General features: G+C 35.2%; 1 protein-coding gene across 6 annotated transcripts in view; it reads right to left on the bottom strand.

Moving 5' to 3' along the window:
- The window catches only part of PIK3C2G (phosphatidylinositol-4-phosphate 3-kinase catalytic subunit type 2 gamma), a 355,118-nt gene that overhangs the window by 65,830 nt on the left and 265,123 nt on the right, over positions 1-24,165 (bottom strand). For all 6 annotated transcript variants that reach the window (XR_007154196.1, XM_047868249.1, XM_047868251.1 and 3 more), the window contains 3 exons: positions 23,106-23,215; positions 2,275-2,464; positions 1,662-1,783 (listed from right to left, as the gene is read on the bottom strand). Coding sequence is in view for 5 of the 6 variants with exons in the window: in XM_047868249.1 (XP_047724205.1) it covers positions 1,662-1,783; positions 2,275-2,464; positions 23,106-23,215 (422 nt within the window). In the remaining variant the exon portion in view is untranslated. The remainder of the gene's footprint in view (positions 1-1,661; positions 1,784-2,274; positions 2,465-23,105; positions 23,216-24,165) is intronic.

Here is a 24,165-nt window from a genome sequence, read left to right as displayed (position 1 = left end):
TCTTAGAACTAAAGCTGAAAAATCAAGAAGAGACATATGGAGAGAGATTATTAACATTTTTAAGGTTTTACAAGTTATGTTAAGTGTAGTGGACAGATAAAAGTGTAGAACAGAGAAGTTCTTGAAACCAAAAAAGGGCAGCCATTGAACAGTAACATTTTAAATCATTAATTGGTAGAGTACAATGACAGTCCCTGATGTTGAATTCAATATTTGCAGTCAAACTTTGAATTTTTTTTTTTGCCAGCACCTCCTTTTCTGTTATTTTATCAGATGGTCTTCAGTAATTCTTTTTTTTTTTTTTAATTTTTTTTAACGTTTATTTTTGAGACATAGAGAGACAGAGCATGAATGGGGGAGGGTCAGAGAGAGGGAGACACAGAATCTGAAACGGGCTCCAGGCTCTGAGCTGGCAGCACAGAGCCCGACGCGGGGCTCGAACTCACGGACCGCAAGATCATGACTTGAGCCGAAGTCGGCCGCTTAACCGACTGAGCCACCCAGGCGCCCCCGTTTTCAGTAATTCTTAAAGCTGGTGTTGCTTTTAAGTTTCCACAATGACACTCCTTTCCTCTCAGTCTCTTGAACATACTCTTACTCTAATTTGTTGACTTCCTGATATTTAAAGCATCTGTATTTCAAAATTTCTGTAGCATCTGCAAGTAGTGAACTATTCACTCTTCAATATTGCCCCATATCTCTCCATTCATTGATAACTTTGCTTAGATTTGTATTTTGGAAGGTGACTAAATCCTGAAAGCCTAGTAAAAAGCCTAGTACTTCGTCCACATGTACAAAGTATGTCAGGTCAGATATGGACATTCACATTATTAAGGGACCATTTCCTTAACAAAAATTCCTAAGTGTAGATAAAACAACGTTTGATTTACCTAAGTGCCAATATAATTTCTGGCAAGTTCCTTTTTAAAGTCAAGATACACCTTTCGTATACACTGAAATCTATGACCTAAATTTGGCAAGTTCTAAGTGATGAATTTTAGAAGGTTTATTTGAACAGAAGTTGTTTGCAGTTATATTCTTAATTTGTTTATACTTAAATATTTTAAAAATGATAACATGAACAAAAGCAATGGTTTTCAAGATTGTTTGAAAAGAAACATAATGACAAATTAGATTTAGACGATCCAAGTCAAAGTTAATCATTAACAACAAAAGTGAGTTGGTATTAGTAAATTTTACTTCTATGCTAAATGATATTAATGAATCTTTTTCTGGTATGGAAAATAAATGTATCAGGGCTTTTAACTGCAATTATTTGTTGAAAGAGTAGATATATCCAACTTAGTTCTGCATTTTCAATGTCAATTTTATTTTTATAGAAAAACCCAAAAAGATTAAATTTAAAAACAGGCAAATAAAACAATTTTCCTGGTAACTGATGAAAAATGAAATCACTCCTGAATTTTTCTGTCTACAAAATCAATGGCTAAAGGCAAACAGAGAAATTGCAAACCTTGTTCTGTTTTATGAGACAAAAGATTCTTTACTCTGGGAGTCATACAGACTCTGGTGGGATAGGTTCAATGCCATTGGAGTCAGAATGCTGTGTTGTTCACAAATAGAAAATCCCATAACCATAATTTTTCCTTATGTTCAAGGACAAGAACTGCAGACAAAACACAGGGGAGGAAGTGCCTTACTCTGGGAGAGTCAATGATGCAAACTGCTTCTGAAGTTGGCTGTGAAGTTTTGAAAACTGGTCAAATGATTTTTCTGTCAGGCTCATTTCATTGTTACCATGTATCACCTGGATTAGATACAGCTGCAGAAAATAGACAAAAATCAAAAGGTGGCATTATCAACCTGTGATACATTTTAAAATATGGTTTCATGTAAGCTAAACAAAGCAAGAACTTTTCCACAAAATGTCATCCCACGAACAAAAGGATGCAATTTGTAAAGGCAGAATTACCTATAAACACAGTATATAAAGATATCGTAATCTTATGTGCTGGGAACAGACTGCCTAATTTCTGCTCTTCTTTTCATGCAGACACTTTAATTAGCTCTTGATTTATGGTCTACTACAGGCAGGAACTGTTCTCTTTGATGGTTCTCTACTAATAGCTCTGGTTGTTATGATTTCTCCTTAGAACATCCTCCTTAATGGCACTTCTGCTCAAACCGTAACTGATTTTTCATTTGCATAGTAAAAAAAGTATCATGATATAAGGAAGGATGTATAGCATAGTGAAGGGAAGTCTGAGATGAGGTCAACAGATATTTAAGTCAAATGACAGACTTGAGACTTACATTACTGGTTTTCTTACTGAACCTTAAAATTGTCGCTCTTTGAATTGACCTGGTTGCACTCAGCATACAGGATTCCTGGGAAGGAGTCTGTGAAGCAGATTTGGCAGGACTTGTGGCTGTCATTTGTGCGAGTGTGTGGATCAAGTTATTTAACTTAACAGGGAAGCACTCCAGACTTTCCTTTATTTTCCTAGAGAAATGAAAAAGAAAAGATAGTGGGTAACGTTTCCCTGAGTTGACTCATTTCACTTAAGATTTGTTTTCTTGTGTTTGTTAGACGTGGAGGATAGTCAAGAGCCATGTCTGTTTATTTGGAGCCCAACTATTAAACGTTATTTTTAAAAATCCCAAGTCACAACTTATGTTGTTAGCAAACGTGTTGTTAGCAAACACAAAACTGTAATTGCAATTTTGACTTATTTTAGGTTTGTTTTCTAATTTTAGGAATGATTTATTTAAAACTTAATTTTAGTTTATAATTATTTAAAATATTTAAATAATTCAGAAGTTAAAACTACAAAACAATGTATAGTCAAAGAGGCTGAGCATTTATCTCTGTACTCTATGCTATTCTTTCTCTCCCCCATATTTAAACATTCAAAAAATTATAGTTTAACCTTTATTGTTTATTTTATTTATATATATATTTGTGTTCTTCTTTCAACTGTATTACAAAAAAGTTGCAGTTTATATACTATATTTAATATACATTATATGAAATATTTTTCACTCTGGTTTTTTTTTTCTGGTGGGTTGTTTTTGATGTGTCACTGTTTTTCAAGTCTTTTTTTTTTGTATTTGAGGTTTGCAATTGTGTTCTAATGATACAATAAATATCTTCATATAATATTTTTATTCCCTCTGTACCTTCCTCTCCAGTAACTGATTTGCAGTGTTGTCCTTTTTATCCTAGTTTTTTTTTTTTTTAATAATGGTTTCAGGAGTAGAATTTAGTGATTCATCACTTACATATAACACCCAGTGCTCATCCTGCCAAGTGCCCTTCTCAATGCCCATCGTCCATTTAACCCTTCCCCCCACCCAACATCCTCCCAGCAACCCTCAGTTTGTTCTCTGTATTGCCTCCCTCTCTGTATTTTATTTTTCCTTCCCTTCTCCTATGTTCATCTGTTGTGTTTTTTAAGTTCCACATGTGAGTGAAATCATATGATATTTGTCTTTCTCTGACTTATTTCACTTAGCATAAAACATTCCAGGTCCATCCACATTGTTGCAAATGGCAAGATTTCATTCTTTTTGATCACAAAGTAAGTAGTATTCCATTGTATATATGTACCACATCTAATCTTTATCCATTCATCAGTTGATGGACATTTGGACTCTTTCCATAATTTGGCTATTGTTGATAATGCTACTATAAACATTGGGGTGCATGTGCCATTGGAATCAGCACTTTTGTATCCTTTAGAAAAATGCAATTTATCCAATTGTATTTATTGCAACTGCTGGGTCATAGGGTAGTTCTATTTTTAATTTTTTGAGGAACCTCCATTCTGTTCTCCAGAGCGGCTGCATCAGTTGGCATTCCCACCAGCAGTGATTTGTATTTCCTTATATTTTGATTTGTGTTTCCCTGATGATGAGTGATGCTGAGCATCTTTTCATGTGTCTGTTAGCCATCTGGATGTCTTCTTTGGAAAAATGTGTATTCAAATTTTCTGTTCATTTCTTAACTGGATTATTTGTTTTTGGGTGTTGAGTTTGATAAGTTCTTTATAGATTTTGGATACTAACCTTTTATCGGATGTATCATTTGCAAATATCTTCTCCCATTCCATCAGTTGCCTTTTAGTTTTCCTGTTTCCATCACTGTGCAGAAGCTTTTTATCTTGATGAAGTCCCAATAGTTTATTTTTGCTTTTGTTTCCCTTGCCTCTGCAGACATGTCTAGTAAGAATTTGCTGTGGCTGAGGTCAGAGAGGTTGTTACCTATTTTCTCCTCTAGGATTTTGATGGCTTCTGGTCTTATATGTAGGTCTTTCACCCATTTAAGTTTATTTTTGTGTATGGTGTAAGAAAGTGGTCCAGCTTCATTCTTCTGCATGTTGCTGTCCAGTTTTCCCAGCACCATTTGCTGAAGAGACTGTTTTTTTTCTATTGCATTTTCTTTCCTGCTTTGTGGAAGATTAGTTGGCCATGCATTTCTGTTATCCTAGTTAATACTATAAGGCAAGCAGTATGTATACTCTGCTCTTCATATGTACTTCATATACCACTTCCATTTTCTTATAGAGCTATTCTACCTATATTGTATAGTATGTGTAGTATACATACCCCACAGTTTCTCTTCTAACTACCATTAAATCTTAAACTATCTAGTAGGCATTATGTCTGCATCTCTGTCATTGGGACTACCTGAAGTTCATTCTCTACCTGAAATTCCTCAGAAAGTGCTCAAAGAAAGTTTTTGAGTTTTAGATGTTCACAACAGTTTGTGGCCTGATTTGTAAGTCAGTTTGGCCTAATACATCATATTTGGCTCACATTTTTTTTTGAGTGCCAGAAAAACATTATTCCATTTTCCCCTGGAATAAAGAATTAGTATGCAAAGCTCTGATGACATACTGAACTTCTTTCTCTTATAAATAATAAATATTTGTTTCTTTTTGCCTAGACGCCTCAAGGAAGTTTACTTTCCTTCAAAGTCCAATAGTTTTTCTAAAATATGTTTCAGGTTGGTTACTCTGGGTAATTTTTCCAAATATTCAATGTATCCTTACAATACTTAATTTCAAGACTTTTACCTCAGAAAATGTAATTTATGATACTGATATTTATTAAAATGCTAAATAATTTAGTATTTATACCATTTTAATATATTATTTGGGTTTTATTTTTTAGGGACTTTTAATATATATATATATATGTATATATATATATATATATATGTATAGGATTTTCATTGCCTTTCTTAATTTTTTAATTTTAAAAGTCCTCCTTTTTTCATCTATTTTTTCTAGAGGCATCTGTTGTGTTGTGTTTAATCTGCATTCTTTCTGGTTTGCTTTTAAAACTATGTTTTCTTTTCCCAGAAATGAGCTCACAACTGTATGGTCAATTAATCTTCAACAAAGCATGAAAGAATATCCAACGGGAAAAAAGACAGTCACTTCAACAAATGGTGTTGGGAAAACTGGGCAGCAAAATGCAAAAGAATTAAGCTGGCCTGCTTTCTTATAGCATACACAAAAATAAGTTCAAAATGGATCAAAGACCTAAATGTGAGACCTGAAACCATCAAAATCCTGGAAAACAGGGGAAAATTTCTTTGACATCAGCTGTAGCAACTTCTTTGTAGATATGTCTCCTAAGGCAAGGGAAACAAAAGCAAAAATAAACTATTGGGAGTAAATCAAAATAGAAAGCTTCTGCACAGTGAAGGAAACAATCAACAAAACTAAAAGGCAACCTATGGAATGGGAGAAGATATTTGTAATTGACATATCTGATAAAGGGTTAGTATCCAAAATCTACAATGAACTTATCAAACTCAACACCCAAAATATGAATAATCCAATTAATAAATGAACATAAGAGGGGCACCTGGTGGCTCAGTTAGTTAAGCCTCTGACTCTTGATTTTGGCTCAGATCATGACCTCACAGTCATGATCTCACAGTCATGATCTCATGATAGGTATTGAGCCTTGTGTGGAGCTCTGCATTGGGCATGGAGTCCGCTTGGGATTCTCTCTCTCCCTCTTCCTTTGCACCTCCCCTGTTCATGCTCTCTCTTAAAAAAATAAAAAAAGATAAAAACAGATTCTCTTTCTCTCTCTGCCACTCCCCTCCTCACTCACATGCATGTGCCCTCTCTCTCTTTCTCTCTCTCATAGACACACAAAATGAACAGAAGACATGAATGACATTTTTCCAAGGAAGGCATACAGATGGCCAATAGACATGTGAAAACATGTTCATCATCACTCATCATCAGTGAAATGCAAATCAAAGCTAAATGAGATATTAACTCACACTTGTTGGAATGGCTAAAATCAGCATCACAAGAAATAACAAGTATTGGTGAGGATGTGGAGAAAAGGGAACCCTCATGTTCTGTTGGTGGGAACGCAAACTGGTGCAGTCACTATAGAAAACAGTATGGAGTTTCCTCAAAAAGTTAAAAATAGAAGTACCCTGTGATCCAGGAATTGCATTATTTACCCAAAGAATACAAAAACACTAATTCAAAGGGATATATGCACCTCTATGTTTATAGCAGCATTATCTACAATAGCCAAATTATGGAAACAGATCATGTGTCCACTGACTAATGAATGGATAAAGGAGATGTGGGATACACACACACACACACACACACACACACACACACACACACACACAGTGGAATATTACTCAGCTATAAAAAGAATAAAATTTTGTTAATTACAGGAATGTGGATGGATCTAGGGAGTGTTATACTAAGTAAAGTAAGTCAGTCAGAGAAAGACAAATACCATATGATTTCACTCACATGTGGAATTCAAGAAACAAAACAAATGAGTAAAGGGTAAAAATAGAGAGGCAAGCCAAGAAACAGACTCTTAACTGTAGAGAACAATCTAATGGTGACTAGAAAGGAGGTGGGTGGGTTAATCTGTTAAAAAGTTGATAGAGATTAAGTTAGTGCACTTGTCAAGATGAGCACTGGGTGGTGTATGGAAGTGTTGATCCATGATCCACTATATTTTACACCTGAAACTAATATTACATTGTTAACTAGTGGGAATTTAAATAAAAACTAAAAAAAAAAGAAAAAGAAGCAATCTAAAAAGTTGTGTTTTATCTTTAATTCTTTCTTGGGTTCAGTCACCTCATTACTGAGTTTTTTAAATTGTGATATATATTGTTCCTTTATGTCTTTATCATTTTATTAATTTCTTTTAGCTCTATTTGAAATATAAGGATTCAGTTTAATCCTTTGGTGGGAATATCTTTCTGGCATACTTTATTGTAGGGATTTTGTTTACATCTTCTTTTTCTTTTTCTTATTATAACTTTGTATGACATTCAAACATGATCCATTTGGTTTAATCATTTTAATAAGAAATTAGCATTCCTAAACTTTCAAGATGGAGTATAAGGTTTTTGAGGGTCTGAAGCTCCCTTTGCTGTTGGTACCATACAGTGATGAAAAATATTTGTTTCATATTTTCTGAGATATGTTTCTTTTGCTTCTCCCCTCACCCTACTTTTTTTCTGGACTTTGGATTTCTTTTTCTCCTGTGACCTTTCTCCTCTCAGTTTGGATTATACATATAGTAGTGTCTCTTCAGTGTAGGACTTTTTCCTGGAAGGGAGCTCCAATTACCTTTGAAAGCTCAAAGAGTTCTTTGACCTTTTCAGATCTGCCACAGAACACTTGCCCTTCCCAGTGAATTGGGGTGAGTAAAAATTCTTCCAAGTTTTAGCTGCAATCAAATAACAATCAAATTGACCTGCTCAGCTTTCCAGTGAGTACCCATGGAGTCTTTGGAGTTCTGTTCTCAGGTCAATCAGATGACCTGTTGCTTCTTTAGCTTCTTCCCATGATATGCTGATATGCAGGTCTTATAGCTGACTTGTCCTACCTGCTTATATTTTAGGATTCTCAGGAATACTTTGTTGCCTAGTTTTGTTATAGATACTGTCCATAGTTTTTGAGTTTTGATACCTTATTTGATATGTTTTATTTGGAAGAGATTCAGGGATATTAAAAAACTTAACTTTTTATACTATTTAACTCAAACAACACAGTAAAATATGAAGTAAACCATGAAAGGATCCCTTCATCCCTCCTCCATTACCACTCTCCTCCCCAGAAATAACTAGTAGAAACAATTTGATATTATCCTTTTGTACTTTCTCTATATTTTTGTGCAAAAAGACACACACCCATACATATCTACTATATTTATTCCTACCACATGCCAGCTGCTATTTTAGTGTTGGTATATATAGCAAAGAATAATAGAAATTTCTTCCTTTATAGAGTTTACATAATGTGAAATTCAGACAATAAGGAAATAAACATTTAAAAATAAAAGATTCAGGAGAGTAATATATGCTATAAAAACACTAAAATAGAAATTGTAGAGATGGAATATGAGGTGGGTAACAGTTTGCAATTTTAAATAGGATGGTCAGCGAAGAGTTGAACTATTTGATACAGATCTTAATTTGGCAAGAGTGTAGGCCATGGGGACTTCTGATGAAAGACTTTTTTGTAGCAGAAACAACAGCTAGTCTAGAAACTCAGAAGAAGATGGGTGACTGGTGTTTAGCAGCTGGCAAAGAACAGCAGTATGGTTGACAGAGAGAGGAGGGGAAGAACAGAATCAGACAAAAAGAGCACTATTTTGTAAGGATGATGATGTGTGAGATAGAAGTAAAAAGACAGGAATCAAAATCATAATTTCATGTCATGTTGTAATTTGCTAATTTAACTAAGTAATATATTTTGGAAGAAAAATTTTATAGTGATTGGTATAGTACATGGCCCCCAAATATCTATTGAATGAACAATCTTTCTAATTCAGAACAGAGAAAAAATATTCTATTTTAAAACAATTATTTAATGCTTATTTATATTTGAGAGAGAGAGAAAGAGAGAGCAAGGGAGGGGCAGAGAGAGATAGAGATAGAGACAGAATCTGAAGCAGGCTCCAGGCTCTGAGATGTCAGTGCAGAGCCTGATGTGGGGCTCGACTCACAGGCTGTGAGATCATGGCCTGAGCTGAAGTTGGATGCTCAACAGACTGAACCACTCAGGCGCCCCCAAAATCTATTTTTTCAAATGACCACATACTATCTGAAAGTATAGATGTAGAATTTAACCATTTTTTTTTTAAATTGCAGAGACTATTCTTTCCTCACTGATTTAATTTTGTCTAATACTAAGGCTCCATATAAGCCCAGGCCTGCTTCTTCATTGTGTTGCACTTGTTATTTGTCTATTTCTGTGTCAGTCCTACACACTTCCTTAAAAGCTGGAATTTATAATAAGTCTTGAAATCCAGAAGTTCTTTTACCCTCTTCTTCTTTAGGCATTTTCTTTCACTATTTTAGGCCCTTTAATTTGCCAAATTTATTTATTTATTTATTTATTTATTTATTTATTTATTTATTTATTTATTTATTATTTATTTTTAATATTAGTTAATTTTTGAGAGACTGTGAGAGAAACAGAGTGCGGGCAGGGGAGAGGCAGAGAGAGAGGGAGACAGAAGCAGACTTCAGGCTCCCAGCTATCAGCACAGAGCCCGACATGGCGCTCAAACCCACAAACTGCGAGATCATGACCTAAGCCAAAGTTGGACACTTAACCGATTGAACCACCCAGGCACCGCAATTTGCCAAATGTACTTTAGAATCAGCTTATAAAACTCACCCATACACAAAATAGATGTGTAAGGATTTGAGTGGTATTGCATTAAAACTATAAATCAAATTGGAGGAGACTTAACATCTTACATTATTGATACATGCAAGTGGTAAACAGGATAGATTTTTCCATGTAGTTAGGTCTTGTTTTACATCTCTTTGAATGAGTTTTGCATTGTTTTCTTCCTGTGGAAGTTTTGCATATCTTTTGTTGGATTTATTTATTAATTGAACATATTTTTGTATGGCAAATGGGAAATGCTATTTTTTCCTATTTTTGACTAATATTTGATAATATATGAGTAGAGTTTAAACTGCTATTAATTCTAACAATATTTCTGTATAATCTTTCCAAAATTTGTATTGACAGAGTCATGTAATCTGTAAGTAATGCTAGAGTTTTGTCACCCTTTGCACTGATAACACTTCCAGTTCTATGTTATCAGTGGTGATAGTAAGCCTTTTTGGTTTGTTCCTGATTATAAAGAAGTTTTCAATGTTTCACCATTAAGTATAATGTTTTCTTTACATTTCTATTTCTAGAGTTTTAAAAAAATGAGTGGTTCTAAATTTTATTAACTACATTTTCTTTATCTATTGAGGTGATCATATAGTTTCCCCTTTAATCTTATTTACTATGGAGTCTTGAATGTTTTATCTTCTAACTACTTGCTTTACTGAACTCTTGTTACTCTATATTTTTTAATTCTATAGAATTATTTTATTTGCTTTCTTATTCAAATGGAAAATGAGAATATAATAAAACTTAAACATAGAGCTTTACTGTCAATATAAAGGTATTCATATCTTTCTCCTGACATTCACGGGAATGCTTGCAGTTTTCCATTTTTATTTTTTTATGTATTTAATGTTTTATTTATTTTTAGAGAAAGAGAGAGACAGTGTGCAAGCAGGGGAGGGGCAGAGAGAAAGAGGGAGACACGGAACCCGAAGCAGGTTCCAGGCTCTGAACTATCAGCACAGAGCCCGATGCGAGGCTTGAACTCACGAGCCGTGAGATCATGACCTGAGCTAAAGTCAGATGCTCAACCAACTGAGCCACCCTGGTGCCCCGTCAATATTCCAGTTTTAAATGTAAGATATTTACCTAGGTTTCCTTCCATTCAGAGCTTACTAAAATTTTCTAAGAGGAAGGGATGTTGAATATAATTAAATACTACTTTTCTGGGTTGGCATTTATCAAAGTTATCATGCAATGCCTTCTTTTGACTAATCTGACATATCCTCAATGTTAACCATGTAGTTCAATAATGTTTAATAATTTCCCCCTCAATTTTGTAAAACTTCAACCCATCTATCTTGTTTTGGTATTAGACTCTTTTAAATTCCAAAATTTGTCATTATTAAACATCAATCTAGGCCAAAATTTGCTAAGAAAGTTAAAATATGACTGATCATTATTCACTTCCACATGTTCATGTTTCTAAAGATATTCTTTGACTTTACGAATTTATGGGTATATAGTATAGTATAAAACATTCATTTCTTTTCTCATTCATAGTTTAAGGAATGAAGATAATAATAATAGTGGGAGTATAATGCTAATCATGATTTATGGAGACCCTATCATTCGTTCATTCATTCATTCAACAAATATTTACTGAACATATTTTGTGTGTGGGGTGGAAAGCTCTAGGGTAACAGCATGTACTCGGTTCTCATGACGATAGGCCATGAACCATAAATCTTAAATTCTAATGTATTCACCTTCATAAAATTTCAACTATGTCCATGCCTTACTCTTATGATGCCCAACAGTTAAGATGTAGGAAGACTGGAGATGAAGGATGAACTTTTATGATAAGCCTATAGTTTTAGGGAAGACTTTCACCAATCCATCTCCCCTCTTGCAGGTGATAGATTTAAGGCCTGATAGCACAGTGCTGTTAAATATGACCCAATTTGGGACTGGGGACCTGAGAGCAGTAGGTTTCAGGCCTCTGCAAGGATCTGATTTATGCAGGTGGCAGCCCTGTGATTTATTTTGCTTAATGGCAGGATCAGCAGGATTATGCTTTGGAGTATCCTTATATTACAGGTTCAAAGCCGCATTTCTAAGGAACCAGTTCTTAAATTTCTTAGGGAAAGCTTCCAGATCATCCTGATAAACACTTCCAGCTCCCTGCCAGCCACTGTTCTATGTGTTGGGACATAGAAGTAAAGGAGAGAAATCACATTTCTGCCCTCAGGGAGTATATATACTTTGGCCGACAGTGCCACTAAATGCCTTATGTTAATCTTTTCATCCTTACAGGAAAGCAGTAAAATTATTTTAGCAATGATGCCAGAAAAAATGACCAAGAAAGGTAAATGAATACCAAAGGTGACATCACCTAGAAAGTAGTAACCAAAAATTTCAACTCATGTTTATCTGATTCCACAGTCTTTGCTCTCATTGTGGATTATTTATAATAAACAGTATTTCAACTTTGTCTTTAAGATTAGCCAATCAATACATTTAGCATGGAATTCTTAGATGGAATAAAGGCACTAAAATAATGATCCTTTAATTTTTACATAAAAATAATGCTTAGAAAAACATTTAACAGTATTTCTTGAAGCCTGTTCTTGAAGGGAACATGGTCCAAAGGGTAATAAAATAACCATAAAATCTTAAGCCTTAGGTCCTATCTTAAAAATCTGTACAAATTCTACTCTACTTCATAACATACTTATCTTTTAATATGGCATAAATATTTTAAATAGCTTATCATTACAAACAAATGCTACCAACAGGTTTCCTAGCTATGTGTGTGTGAGAATGAGCCATTGAGTTTTTCAGTCTCAGAAAATTGGGTTGAATCCAGGAGGTCTGGTCTTTCATGTCAGGTTCAACATAGAGACAGAGAGCAGTTTTCAATATTCAAAATTTCAATATTCAAAAAATATTATGATATTTTTTGAGTGCACATTTATATTAATATGTGACTCTAAGGGACAAAAGTTTTTCACTGCTTTATGAGTCACATCAGAGTAACCATTGAGGAGAGATGTCTATAATGCCGTGAACTGCAGTTGAGCGAAGGTTCTGAGGCAACAGGATGGGAATTTCAGGAGCATATTTCTATTGCTGAAGTTGTTTATATCATTTTGTGGCTTGATAGAATACCTGTTTTACTGGTCAGTCTCTTTAGTCTAAGGAAAACATTTCTCAAAAGACTATCTGTGAAGGAATTTGCAGAAGAACATTCTTATTTCCCCATTGACTCTATAATTTTATCGTATATAAATAGAAGACTTTTAGTGACTCATTCTCCCCATAAACCAATTTCTTCATTTAACCTCCAAACTTCACTTTGCTTTGATTTTGGCGTGTGTGATAAACACATTACTTTTTTTTGTCTTTTATATTGGAGTTCCTGATTGAGTGTCCAGCTTTGTGAGTCATTCTTAACGATTCAGAGGGAACAATGACTTAATACAACTTTGTCACAGTTTGTTTTATTCCATTAAGAAAAGTAATAGCTCAACATTGAATTTGTAATATCTAAAATATATGACCAATGTTTTCTCATAGTTAAACCTATAAAGTGTGCTATCAAGATAATTCCTACCTTGGCACAAAAACAGACACATAGACCAATGGAATAGAATAAAAACCCCAGAATTAGACCCACAAACGTATGGCCAACTCATCTTTGACAAAGCAGGAAAGAACATCCAATGGAAAAAAGACAGCCTCTTTAACAAATGGTGCTGGGAGAACTGGACAGCAACATGCAGAAGGTTGAAACTAGACCACTTTCTCACACCATTCACAAAAATCAACTCAAAATGGATAAAGGACCTAAATGTGAGACAGGAAACCATCAAAACCTTAGAGGAGAAAGCAGGAAAAGACCTCTCTGAGCTCAGCCGAAGCAATCTCTTACTCGACACATCCCCAAAGGCAAGGGAATTAAAAGCAAAAGTGAATTACTGGGACCTTATGAAGATAAAAAGCTTCTGCACAGCAAAGGAAACAACCAACAAAACTAAAAGGCAACCAACGGAATGGGAAAAGATATTCGCAAATGACATATCGGACAAAGGGCTAGTATCCAAAATCTATAAAGAGCTCACCAAACTCCACACCCGAAAAACAAATAACCCAGTGAAGAAATGGGCAGAAAACATGAATAGACACTTCTCTAAAGAAGACATCCGGATGGCCAACAGGCACATGAAAAGATGTTCAGCGTCGCTCCTTATCAGGGAAATACAAATCAAAACCACACTCAGGTATCACCTCACTCCAGTCAGAGTGGCCAAAATGAACAACTCAGGAGACTATAGATGCTGGAGAGGATGTGGAGAAACGGGAACCCTCTTGCACTGTTGGTGGGAATGCAAATTGGTGCAGCCGCTCTGGAAAGCAGTGTGGAGGTTCCTCAGAAAATTAAAAATAGACCTACCCTATGACCCAGCAATAGCACTGCTAGGAATTTATCCAAGGGATACAGGAGTACTGATGCATAGGGCCACTTGTACCCCAATGTTCATAGCAGCACTCTCAACAATAGCCAAATTATGGAAAGAGCCTAAATGTCCATCAACTGATGAATGGATAAAGAAATTGTGGTTTATTTACACAATGGAATATTACGTGGCAATGAGAAAAAATGAATTATGGCCTTTTGTAGCAACGTGGATGGAACTGGAGAGTGTGATGCTAAGTGAAATAAGCCATACAGAGAAAGACAGATACCATATGGTTTCACTCTTATGTGGATCCTGAGAAACTTAACAGGAACCCATGGGGGAGGGGAAGGAAAAAAAAAAAGAGGTTAGAATGGGAGAGAGCCAAAGCATAAGAGACTGTTAAAAACTGAGAACAAACTGAGGGTTGATGGGGGGTGGGAGGGAGGAGAGGGTGGGTGATGGGTATTGAGGAGGGCACCTTTTGGGATGAGCACTGGGTGTTGTATGGAAACCAATTTGTCAATAAATTTCATAAACAACAACAACAACAAAAAAAGATAATTCCTACTTTGCTGCAAATTTATACTGGACAATAAGTATTCAAACCCATATTTTTTTTAGCCAAAAAAAATATTATGAGATGAATTCAGTGACTAATCATTCTTGATACACAATAAAAAAAGTTTCTGTCTATGCATTTTTATTTTTAAAACTTCAAGATTGTCTGACATGAAAAAGAGATGCTTTTGGCCATATATGTATGTACACATGTGAGAACACAAAAATTTAAGCTTCATGTTCTAACCTTAAATTTTAAATAAAATAGATACTATGAAAGGATATTTCATATTAATCCTTGTGGCTTTGATGGCCTGGTATCCTAATTTGAGATACATGGCTATAAGCATTTAGATATTTTCTTATTAAACATTTAGATGTTTAGATGTTTTCTTACCATGTTCTTTCACTTAACCTGAAGACATCAGAGTTAAAAAAATCTATATTTATCTGAGATTATCAGAGTATTAGGACTTTCATAGGTAGGATTTTTTTTCCATGTGATTTTGCTTAAGGTCCTGGGAAGAACATCCATTATGCAAGAAATCAATTTTGCTCTATTCTGAACTCACTTATTAGTTCTGCCTGTGATCTCAAGAAAGTCAATTAGCTTCCAGGAGACTCAATTGTTTCATCTATAAAACATAGTTGACGACTAAACCATGCCATTCCCCCAAGACTGTTGATAGAATTGAATTAGATAACATATGAAAAGTCATTGGAAACAGAGTAATATTATGCAAATATTATTTCAGAAAACTTACTACCAAATAAGTAAAGAAATGAATATATATGAGTCCAAAAGGTAGCAAACTACAGATAGAGGGATACAAGGGAAAATAAATGTGCAGATTTATGGTTTTATGGAAAATGACTTATGGGGAACTCTCTTGAAATCCTACAAAAAATAAAGGTTAAAACAAGAGGCAGCTTTAGGTTTATCTTTCTTTCTTTTCTTATTTTTGTTTTCTTTTCTCCTGCTTCATAGTTTAGAACGTGGCTTAAAAACACCAAACAAACAACAACAAAAACTTTGCTCTTTTCCAAGTTAAAGTTTGAAGTCTTCAAAATTTACCTATAAGGTTAGTGAGTCTTATGTAAATGTCATCTCAGGGACCTAACTCTGCATACAAACAAGAATTCCAGGCTCCATGGTCTTGACTATCAATAAGTAATTCTTATACTTTCTTAGGGAGGCTACTTAGAAAAAGCAGCCACATCAGATCAGATGGAATAAAGGAACTAGAAAAAGGTTGATGGACTGGTCTTATTATGTGTAAGTATTATGCCAGTAAAATGATATTCCAGGTTTCCATTCCCACCCTCCCCAAAGCCAGCTCATTTTATTGATGACATTAACATGAAATCTTATGCAAAGCAAAAAAAAAAAATCTTAACATGAAATAGTATAGAAAAATCAATAATAATAATTGATAACCAATTGATAATTGGTGCTATAATTAAGGTAACAAAAATCTTTAAAATGTGAAAAATATATTTAAAAATAATAAATTACTTTAGCTGTTTGTGAAATCCCTGGAATATAGCAATCCTATGCAACACATAGTGTCTGTCAGGAATACCAGTGAGGATAGGCTGTTGCCCTTAGCTGTTGAGGGGTTAGCAGCTGTTGTGAAACAGCGCCATCTGGACTATTCATCTTTTGTAACTAATGACTTCTGGCACTCTGGGTGGGTGCATTGAACTTTCCAAATGCTCTTAACCTTTAGACTGATAGTCTCCGGAAAAGTTAAAATATCTTTTTTTAAAAGCTAATAGCTAAGGTGTATCATGACTTGATATTTAGGCAAATTGGGCAAATTCTCAGCGTAGCTCATATAATTCAAAAACAGAGACTCTCCTATTGCAGAAATTTAGAACAGCAGCCAAGCTATGGAACATTGTAATGATGTGACTAGGTCATGCAACTTAGGAAATACAGTATTGTAAAAGGTATTATACCTTCAGTTAAAAAGTGGCTTATAAAGTCAATTTAGTTCAGATTTGTTTTTACAATTATTATTTTTTTTAATGAGAGACTTTCACAATGAAAAAGAAACTTCAGTCTGTTTTAATTTGCATATCTCTTTTAAATCTGCTTTCCTAATTTAATGAAAGTTGGACATCATGATTGGTAATTCCTCTAGGTTCTGGGTTTTTTTTTTTGTTTTTTGTCTTTTCTTTGTTTTTCTTGTGAGCATTTATCTCTATGGGTATCAATGGTTACTAAGGCAAAAGAAAACTTTGATCCATATTTGTGGAATTACAACAATCCAAGAGATAACAATTTGCAAAGTACCAGAAAAGCATCAAGAAAGTCTAAGGACAAAAGAATCCAAGAATCATCCCTCTCCCATATTTTCTTTAATGTCAAAGAGAAACTAGACAGAAGGCCATTTAACTGTTTTGAGGCATTGAGCACAAAGAGTCTCATTTCACTCTGTAGCCATGAAAAATAACTAAGGAAGAATGAGGGAAACACTGGAAGTTTCTGGCATTATGTCTGCACACTCAGGAGGCTCACAGACCCTGGCTCCTTTGTCTATGTGGAATCCAGGAGCATTTTTTCTGGATGTCATCAACATTTCCAGTGGCTTCATGGTTGTACTGGTTGGGACAGTCATTGTGCCTGTTCTGCCCAATGGCTCCTCATAACTAAGATTGCTCTCTCTAAAGCTCAAAGTTCAGAGAAGAAACTCTAGGATGTTCTTTGGCAAGGAATGGCCCATGATAGGTGTAAGGATAGGCAACAGAATCCACGATGGCTTTGTGTGAAGGATTCTGTCCAGTGGGGACAAAGGCAACTATTTAAGTCAATTAGATTGTCTCTCTCTGGAATGTCCACTAGAGAATACTGGCCAATGGGCAAAGAGGTAAAATATAGGCAGAGTAAGCAGAGTAGAAGTCCTTTGTTTCCTCTAGAAATCAGGTCCTATTGGTTTCTGGGACTTGTTAGGTTACGATTTGAGTCCATTTATACCCTTTTCTCCAAGGATATCAGATAGAATCTCTGGCTTTTGCTACCAAAATACCTCATGAAAACAAAATTTAAGTTTGGAGTTTTGTGTTTTGCTTCTAGCTGCCTTCAGTTTTAGCCAAAGAGCCAGAGATCTTATGCTTACTAAACCAAAGAATCTGTGTGGCAGGCCAAATAGAATATGTGGAAATACATGGAAAATTTTCTCTCACATGTTTGGAGGAGAAAATGGATGAAGTAAAAAGCATGATCTGTATGTGGGAGGGGAGGTAGGCAGGGAAATTTATGCTTAATGATCCCAGTCTGGTCTGTGAAATAGGTTATCTGTTTCTAAGGACAGCTAACCCGAGGTTTGAAAGTGATTGAAATTTCTAAAGTAACCCATTTAGACAGCATTTTAATGGATCGTTGCCTTTGTTGCCTAGCAGTGGACTCTGCAGAGGTATTACATGTGAGTATCCATTTGCAGGAATTGAGTCACGAGACTTTCTTGATTCTATTCAATAGCACTCAGCTGTAAGGCGAGTCGAAAAAAGTAAGGGAAGCAGAGAGAAGAGTTGGCAATGCTGTGAAAAACCTTTGTGGTCAGTAAAAGAATTTTATTCTCATTTTTCTCTAAATGCCATTAATTGTAATACAATTTTTAATGCCACGCTGAGTACAGCATCTTCTGAAACACTTACGATCACCTCTTAAGCCTGAGTGCAAATACCCAAGAATGAGGTAGGATCCTATATTGTTCATAAATAAAGCATTCTCTCGGAGAGGGAGGAAAAGCCATTTCTTTCAAGTCTCAATATCAAGAGGGCAGCCTCTTACTGCTACTGTAGTCAGGACTGGGCACTTAAGATAGTCACACATGCTGTGTCTCAGATGGCTTAGTCCTCATTCATGACCCACATCTGTGAGCTTGGTGGTGGTGGTGGTGGATGGTGGATTTTCTTATTTTTATTTCTATCTTAGTAGTAATATTGGAACAAGCAGTAGTATGAAACACTTTTAGCCTGTCAGAACACAGAGAACACAGACTTTAAATATACAGGGGCTCTCAAAAGTATATTAGAATTAATGTCACCCATTGAAGCACCAAGACTAATGCTGGATCCATTACATAATAGGTATGTAATATCCATTACATAACTTTCCTTTTTTGGTAAATTATGTGCACTGGCATCTCTATTCAAGTATCTCCTTCAGTTTTGTAACCCATGTGATGTCAGAGAACACAGTTTAAGATAACAATATTATTTACACAGAAAAGTAAACAAGTGCACATAATTTTTCACATTTATTTTAATCATGTGGATCAAGTCATTCAAAATTCCACTATTGTTTTTAATTAATCAGGCTACTTTTATAAATTCATTCTATATATTGCTTGAGTATTAACAAAAGAAATATCCTATAATTAGATTAAAAATTTTTAATATATAAATAATAGATCTTAAGTAACTTTTTCAAATGGTTAAGAATCCTAGTCACAATTAATTGAGGTTTCTTAAATCTCCATAACAGGGTCTTCACAGTGCTGTGTGATAGGAAAGATCATCAGCACACGATCCACATTTGCTTACCAAAGAACTTAAGAGAACATGTGGAAAGGCAAACTCAAAACACATTAAATCATATCTAAAAATAAAGGTATGTAGTTGAGATTATAGGATAAAATATATCACTAAAGGGAGACATGAGTCTCCTGGGAGATTTCTCTGAGCAGAAGGGGAAAGACAGAGAGGTTCAAGGCATCTGGTAATGAGCCAAATCAGAGAAAGGAAAGAGGTTGAGTACCTTGGAGTCAAATTATCCCATGGTGGTCCCCTGGGGCAGCAAACATAGCAGATCCTAAACCAAACATCCGGGGGACACCTGGTGATGGTACAGAGATGATAGTACTGGGAAGGAACATCTGTCCTCCATCAAGGCTTGGGATAGTCAAGATGTGAGACAAAAGATCTACTTTGTTCAAACTGTAGCCAAAGTGGGCTCTAAGGAACCTTGAGAAAACTATGGTCTGAATTATGAAGCGACATACCCCAAGAGCCTGCATATGAGAGGGGTGGTTTTGAGCCCACAGGATAAAGTGTAAGACCTCACACTCTGTAGCATAACCCCCTGGATACACATTGTGGTTACGTCTACAGCTGGCTATATCCTTTGGTAAATTATTTAACTTCTCTGGGGAAGATAGTATCCTAATCTAAAAATTTAGATTAAAATTATATTATCTTACAGACTTTTTTAAAATCACTTTACTGAGGTATGATTGACATGCAAAAAGCTGTGTATATTTAATATATACAACTTTATGAGTTTGGAGATGATTATACATTTGTGAAACTATTAGGATAAACTATACCATAAACATACCCATTACCTCCAAAAGTTTCCTCCCATGCTCTTTATTTATAATTGCTATTATCAGTATTACTAATCATTTTTCTTACAGACTTGTTATGATGATGAAACAACTTACTCTATGAAAAGCACTAGAACAGGGCCTGACACATAAGAAATACCACCATAAATGTTAGCCATTATTATATAACTTTTATAGACTTAATGTTTGATGTTTACATTGCATCTCCTGCTAAACTTTAAAATATATCTTAAGGGGAATGAGGCATGTTTCACATTCAGATATGTTCGAAAGTGGAAAAGTGGGACTATGTCCCCTGTTTTACTTAGGAGAAACTGGTATAACCAATAAGTGTATTAAGGTGATATACTAGACATCATGTAATTCAGTAATAAATTAAGGACAGCATGAAATAGCACACATTCTGTAGGATTATAGAACAAAAGACTAGTCACGATGGGAATAATCTGAGGTTTCATGGACAAGAAACTAGTTGTCCAGCATCTTAAGGGATACGTAGAGTTGAAAGTTAGATCAGACTCCCCCCCCATTCCAGTAATTTTTTTTTGATTCTTTGGAAGCGTTTCTGATGTATTAAATAGACAAAGGAGGAATGAATGTATATGAGAAATTTATCTACCCAGAAGAGGATTCCTTTGGGAATAATAGAGGTGGAGTGGATAAACCTTGATAAAGACAATCAGATTATAAGGTTGTCAAAAGTAAGAGGTAGGAAATGGCAAGTCAAAAACAATTATTGAACAGAGAAATGATGTGCCCTCATTTAGATGACCAAATGCCTTTTAAGTCTGCAATGGAGAACAAGTTGTTTACCATAAAATTGTAGAACAAAGTTTAATTAACAGAACATACTATATAACATCTAAAAGTGAGAAAATTATCCTGGCAGAAATATGCAGGCAGGATAATGAGGTCTAGCGCACTGCCAGGAGATTAGTGGCTTTAGATCTACTTCCCATATTAGTTCACAATCTCTTGACTAGGAAGAGGACATAAGTAAATGTAGGCAGGCTCATTCATGTCGAAGATTCTGCTCTTTATAGATCTGGGTGTATCAGTTAAAGTCAGAAAATGTGGAGGGATGGAACTCTGGCAGACAAAGCCTATCGACATTTTCCCTGTGGCCAGGACCTGAAAGAGCTTTTCTTCATCCAATATATAGTTTCTTTCCTTTGCTCTAGGTAGTAGTAGGGACTATTTGTAAACTGTCTAAGCAATGACACATCAAACACAGGCTTTAGCTGAATCACATGTTTCCAACCTTCATCTTTTCTGGACCTCTCTCTGCAACTCTATCTCCCAACCAGGTCCCACTGACACATCAATCATTGTGCCTGTAGTGCAGCAGCCCACTTCAAAGAAAGGCATCCCACTCAGATCATAATTGGATAGCCTGAGGGGGCTATTTTTGGTACCATGTGCACTCACCTACTTAGGACGGAGGTAACTAGACCAGGGGTGAGCAGCTGGAGTATAAAGCTGCTTCCTGCTGATGGGATCCCAGAGCTGTGTTGAACTCTGAAGGACCTTCCAGGCCCTGTGACAGAAGACCTTCCGCTCTTCCCAAGGCCGGTTGTTTGCCTTTCCCTAGGATTTTTCACAAAAATCCCCCATCCCCAATAGCTGAGGCAACTTGAGAGTCTCTTATCCTTAAAATCAAGGATCTGAAACACTTAGGCAAATCTTTAAGCTAGTGTCTTTGGCCACAGACTATTGTCAACTAATATTTATAGTTTTCTAAGTAGACATAAACAGATGCTTCTTTCAGAGATAACCTTTACTACCAGAGGGCATTTTTCAAGACTCAAAAAACCTACCAGACTCCACTAAAGAATCTCTTATGGTAGAATGTCAGAAACAAAGGAGGTAGCAGAAATGTATATTTTTGGCAAGGGCTCTGCCTGGTGTTCCTTAATGGTATCATATAGTTTTCTATATTAAATGTTGAAAAACCCTAGACCAGGGGATTGAAGTCCTAGCTATGGGCCCTAATCCTAGCTGTATTTCTTACTATTTTTTTTATTGTAGGCAAGACCTTTAATTCTTTGAATTTCAGTTTACTTATTTGCATATTTATTGTCAGAATAAATGAAGTACGAGGTTTCTTTCAGCTCTAGCATTCTCTAATTCTACCATATTGCTTCTATTCAACCACAAGAGGAGCCTATCTAGTAAAGTTCACAAAAGACAGATTCTTTGCAAAAGTGAAATTCTTTATGTAGGATGGCCCAATCAACTCTCATTGTTCCCTTGTAATAGAGTCCTCACTATACATTCTGGAAGGGGAAGAGTAAAAGTAATAATTGGCTGGGAAAGATTTTATTTTAAATACTGTTTTCCTCAAAAAGACAAAGCATACATCCATTAAAAAGAGTATAATCTGTGTTTACAAATTTCCGAAGTATTGGAACAATTAAAAAGTAGACTCAAGATTCAATATTAAGGAGTTATAGGAAAAAGCGTATTTCTCTACTTAAACTCTTTACTATGATAATGATTATGCTAACATTTATTGAGCACCTAGAATTTGCTAGCAATTATGCTATCCATTCAAAAATTGAAGTTCAGAGGAATCTTCTATTATAAAACGCACCACCCTTTTGACAATGATTTTGAGTGTAATTAATATTCACTATATTCTGGACAGGCCTTTCTTTGATGTATATTAGTGTTTTCTCAGACTTGCTTAAAAAACATAGATTTAAAATAGAAGATAGTTACCAAATACTCCAATATTTGTATTGTCTTAGAGTTGAAAGTAGTGAGTCCATATCTCATCATAAATCTCTTTTTCCAAATTGTTTTCCTGGACATAGTTCAAGTAGAGCAACCAATCTATTTATGTCAGTCCTTGCTCTTCTTAGTGACCTCTTATTGAGCAATGTAATAGATGAAGAGGCTGGTTAGCAAACAATAGCATGGTACAGAAACACTGACTAAGGCCCTCTCCTCGACATTCACATTGCTCCCTTTCTATCCCTTGGGAAAGAAGACACAGCTGGTTATAGAAATGACAGCTTTATAGCACTGACTGTTCACCCTGAAATCACCTCAAATGTGAAACGTATTTGTACACATGAATAAATGCATACTCATACATTCACAGCTTATCTTACTTGGTAAAATGACTTGTTGCTTCTAGGTCTGTGTCTTGTGGACGAAGATTATTATACACATATTTCAGGTCTTGAATTCCACTCAGCTCAGGCAATCCTGCATGTAGCATCTTAGCAGGTAAACAAAACAAAAGCAAACAAACAAACAAACAAACAAACAAAACCTCAGAATAAATGTAAATCAGATCTTAGTTAAATTTGGTTAAGTTTACTTGGTTAATTCTACAAATGCATATACACTTAAACTTATACAGCAAAGCCTTTCAGTTTATAATCATGAATGGATAGAAGTTCATGATTTTTTAACTTCCTGTATTTACTAATAGAAGCAACAAAACAACAATAAGAAGAACCAATAAAATTGTCAAAGTGCTTGCAGATTAATAATTTAATTTTATTGGGGCGCTTGAGTGGTTCAGTCAGTTAAGCATCAGACTTTGGCTCAGGTCATGATCTCATGGTCTACAAGTTTGAGCCCCGTGACAGGGTCTGTGCTACAGCTCAAAGCCTGGAGTCTGCTTCAGATTCTGTCTCCCTCTTTCTCTGCCTCTCCCCTGCTAGTACTCTGTCTCTCTCTCTCTCTCAAAAACAAATGAAACTTTAAAATAATAATAATAATTTAATCTTCATCATAAACCAGTGAAATAAGCATGATAGTATTATTATCCCTATCTTGTCTTCTTGTAGAAGAAGCATAGTCAGCATTGGATGGTAGAATGATAAGGGTTCTAGTATCAGAATTTCTGGACCCACCATTAAAAATCTCAATGATCATGAAAGTCTCTTAACCTCTTTGAATCTCCATTTTCTCATTTTGAAAGTGGAGATAAGAATACTCAACATGTTCCGGGGGCAATCAAATGGCTAATGAATAAGAAAGAGCTTTATACATTATAAATTATTACACAAAAATTATATAGCAATACCCATTTTAAAGAAGAAAAATTTAATCGCAAAAAAAGCATAAGTGAAGTGTCCAGATCAAATGGTGTGTAAGCACAGAGTATAAAACTCATCCCTCTGGCTCTTAATCTTATGTTCTTTCATGACTCTATGACTC

The sequence above is a fragment of the Prionailurus viverrinus genome, chromosome B4 (assembly GCF_022837055.1).
Source record: "Prionailurus viverrinus isolate Anna chromosome B4, UM_Priviv_1.0, whole genome shotgun sequence".
NCBI classification, from domain to species: Eukaryota; Metazoa; Chordata; class Mammalia; order Carnivora; family Felidae; genus Prionailurus; species Prionailurus viverrinus.
The sequence above is the reverse complement of the archived record's forward strand: the minus strand, read 5'-3'. Positions and strand labels throughout refer to the sequence as shown.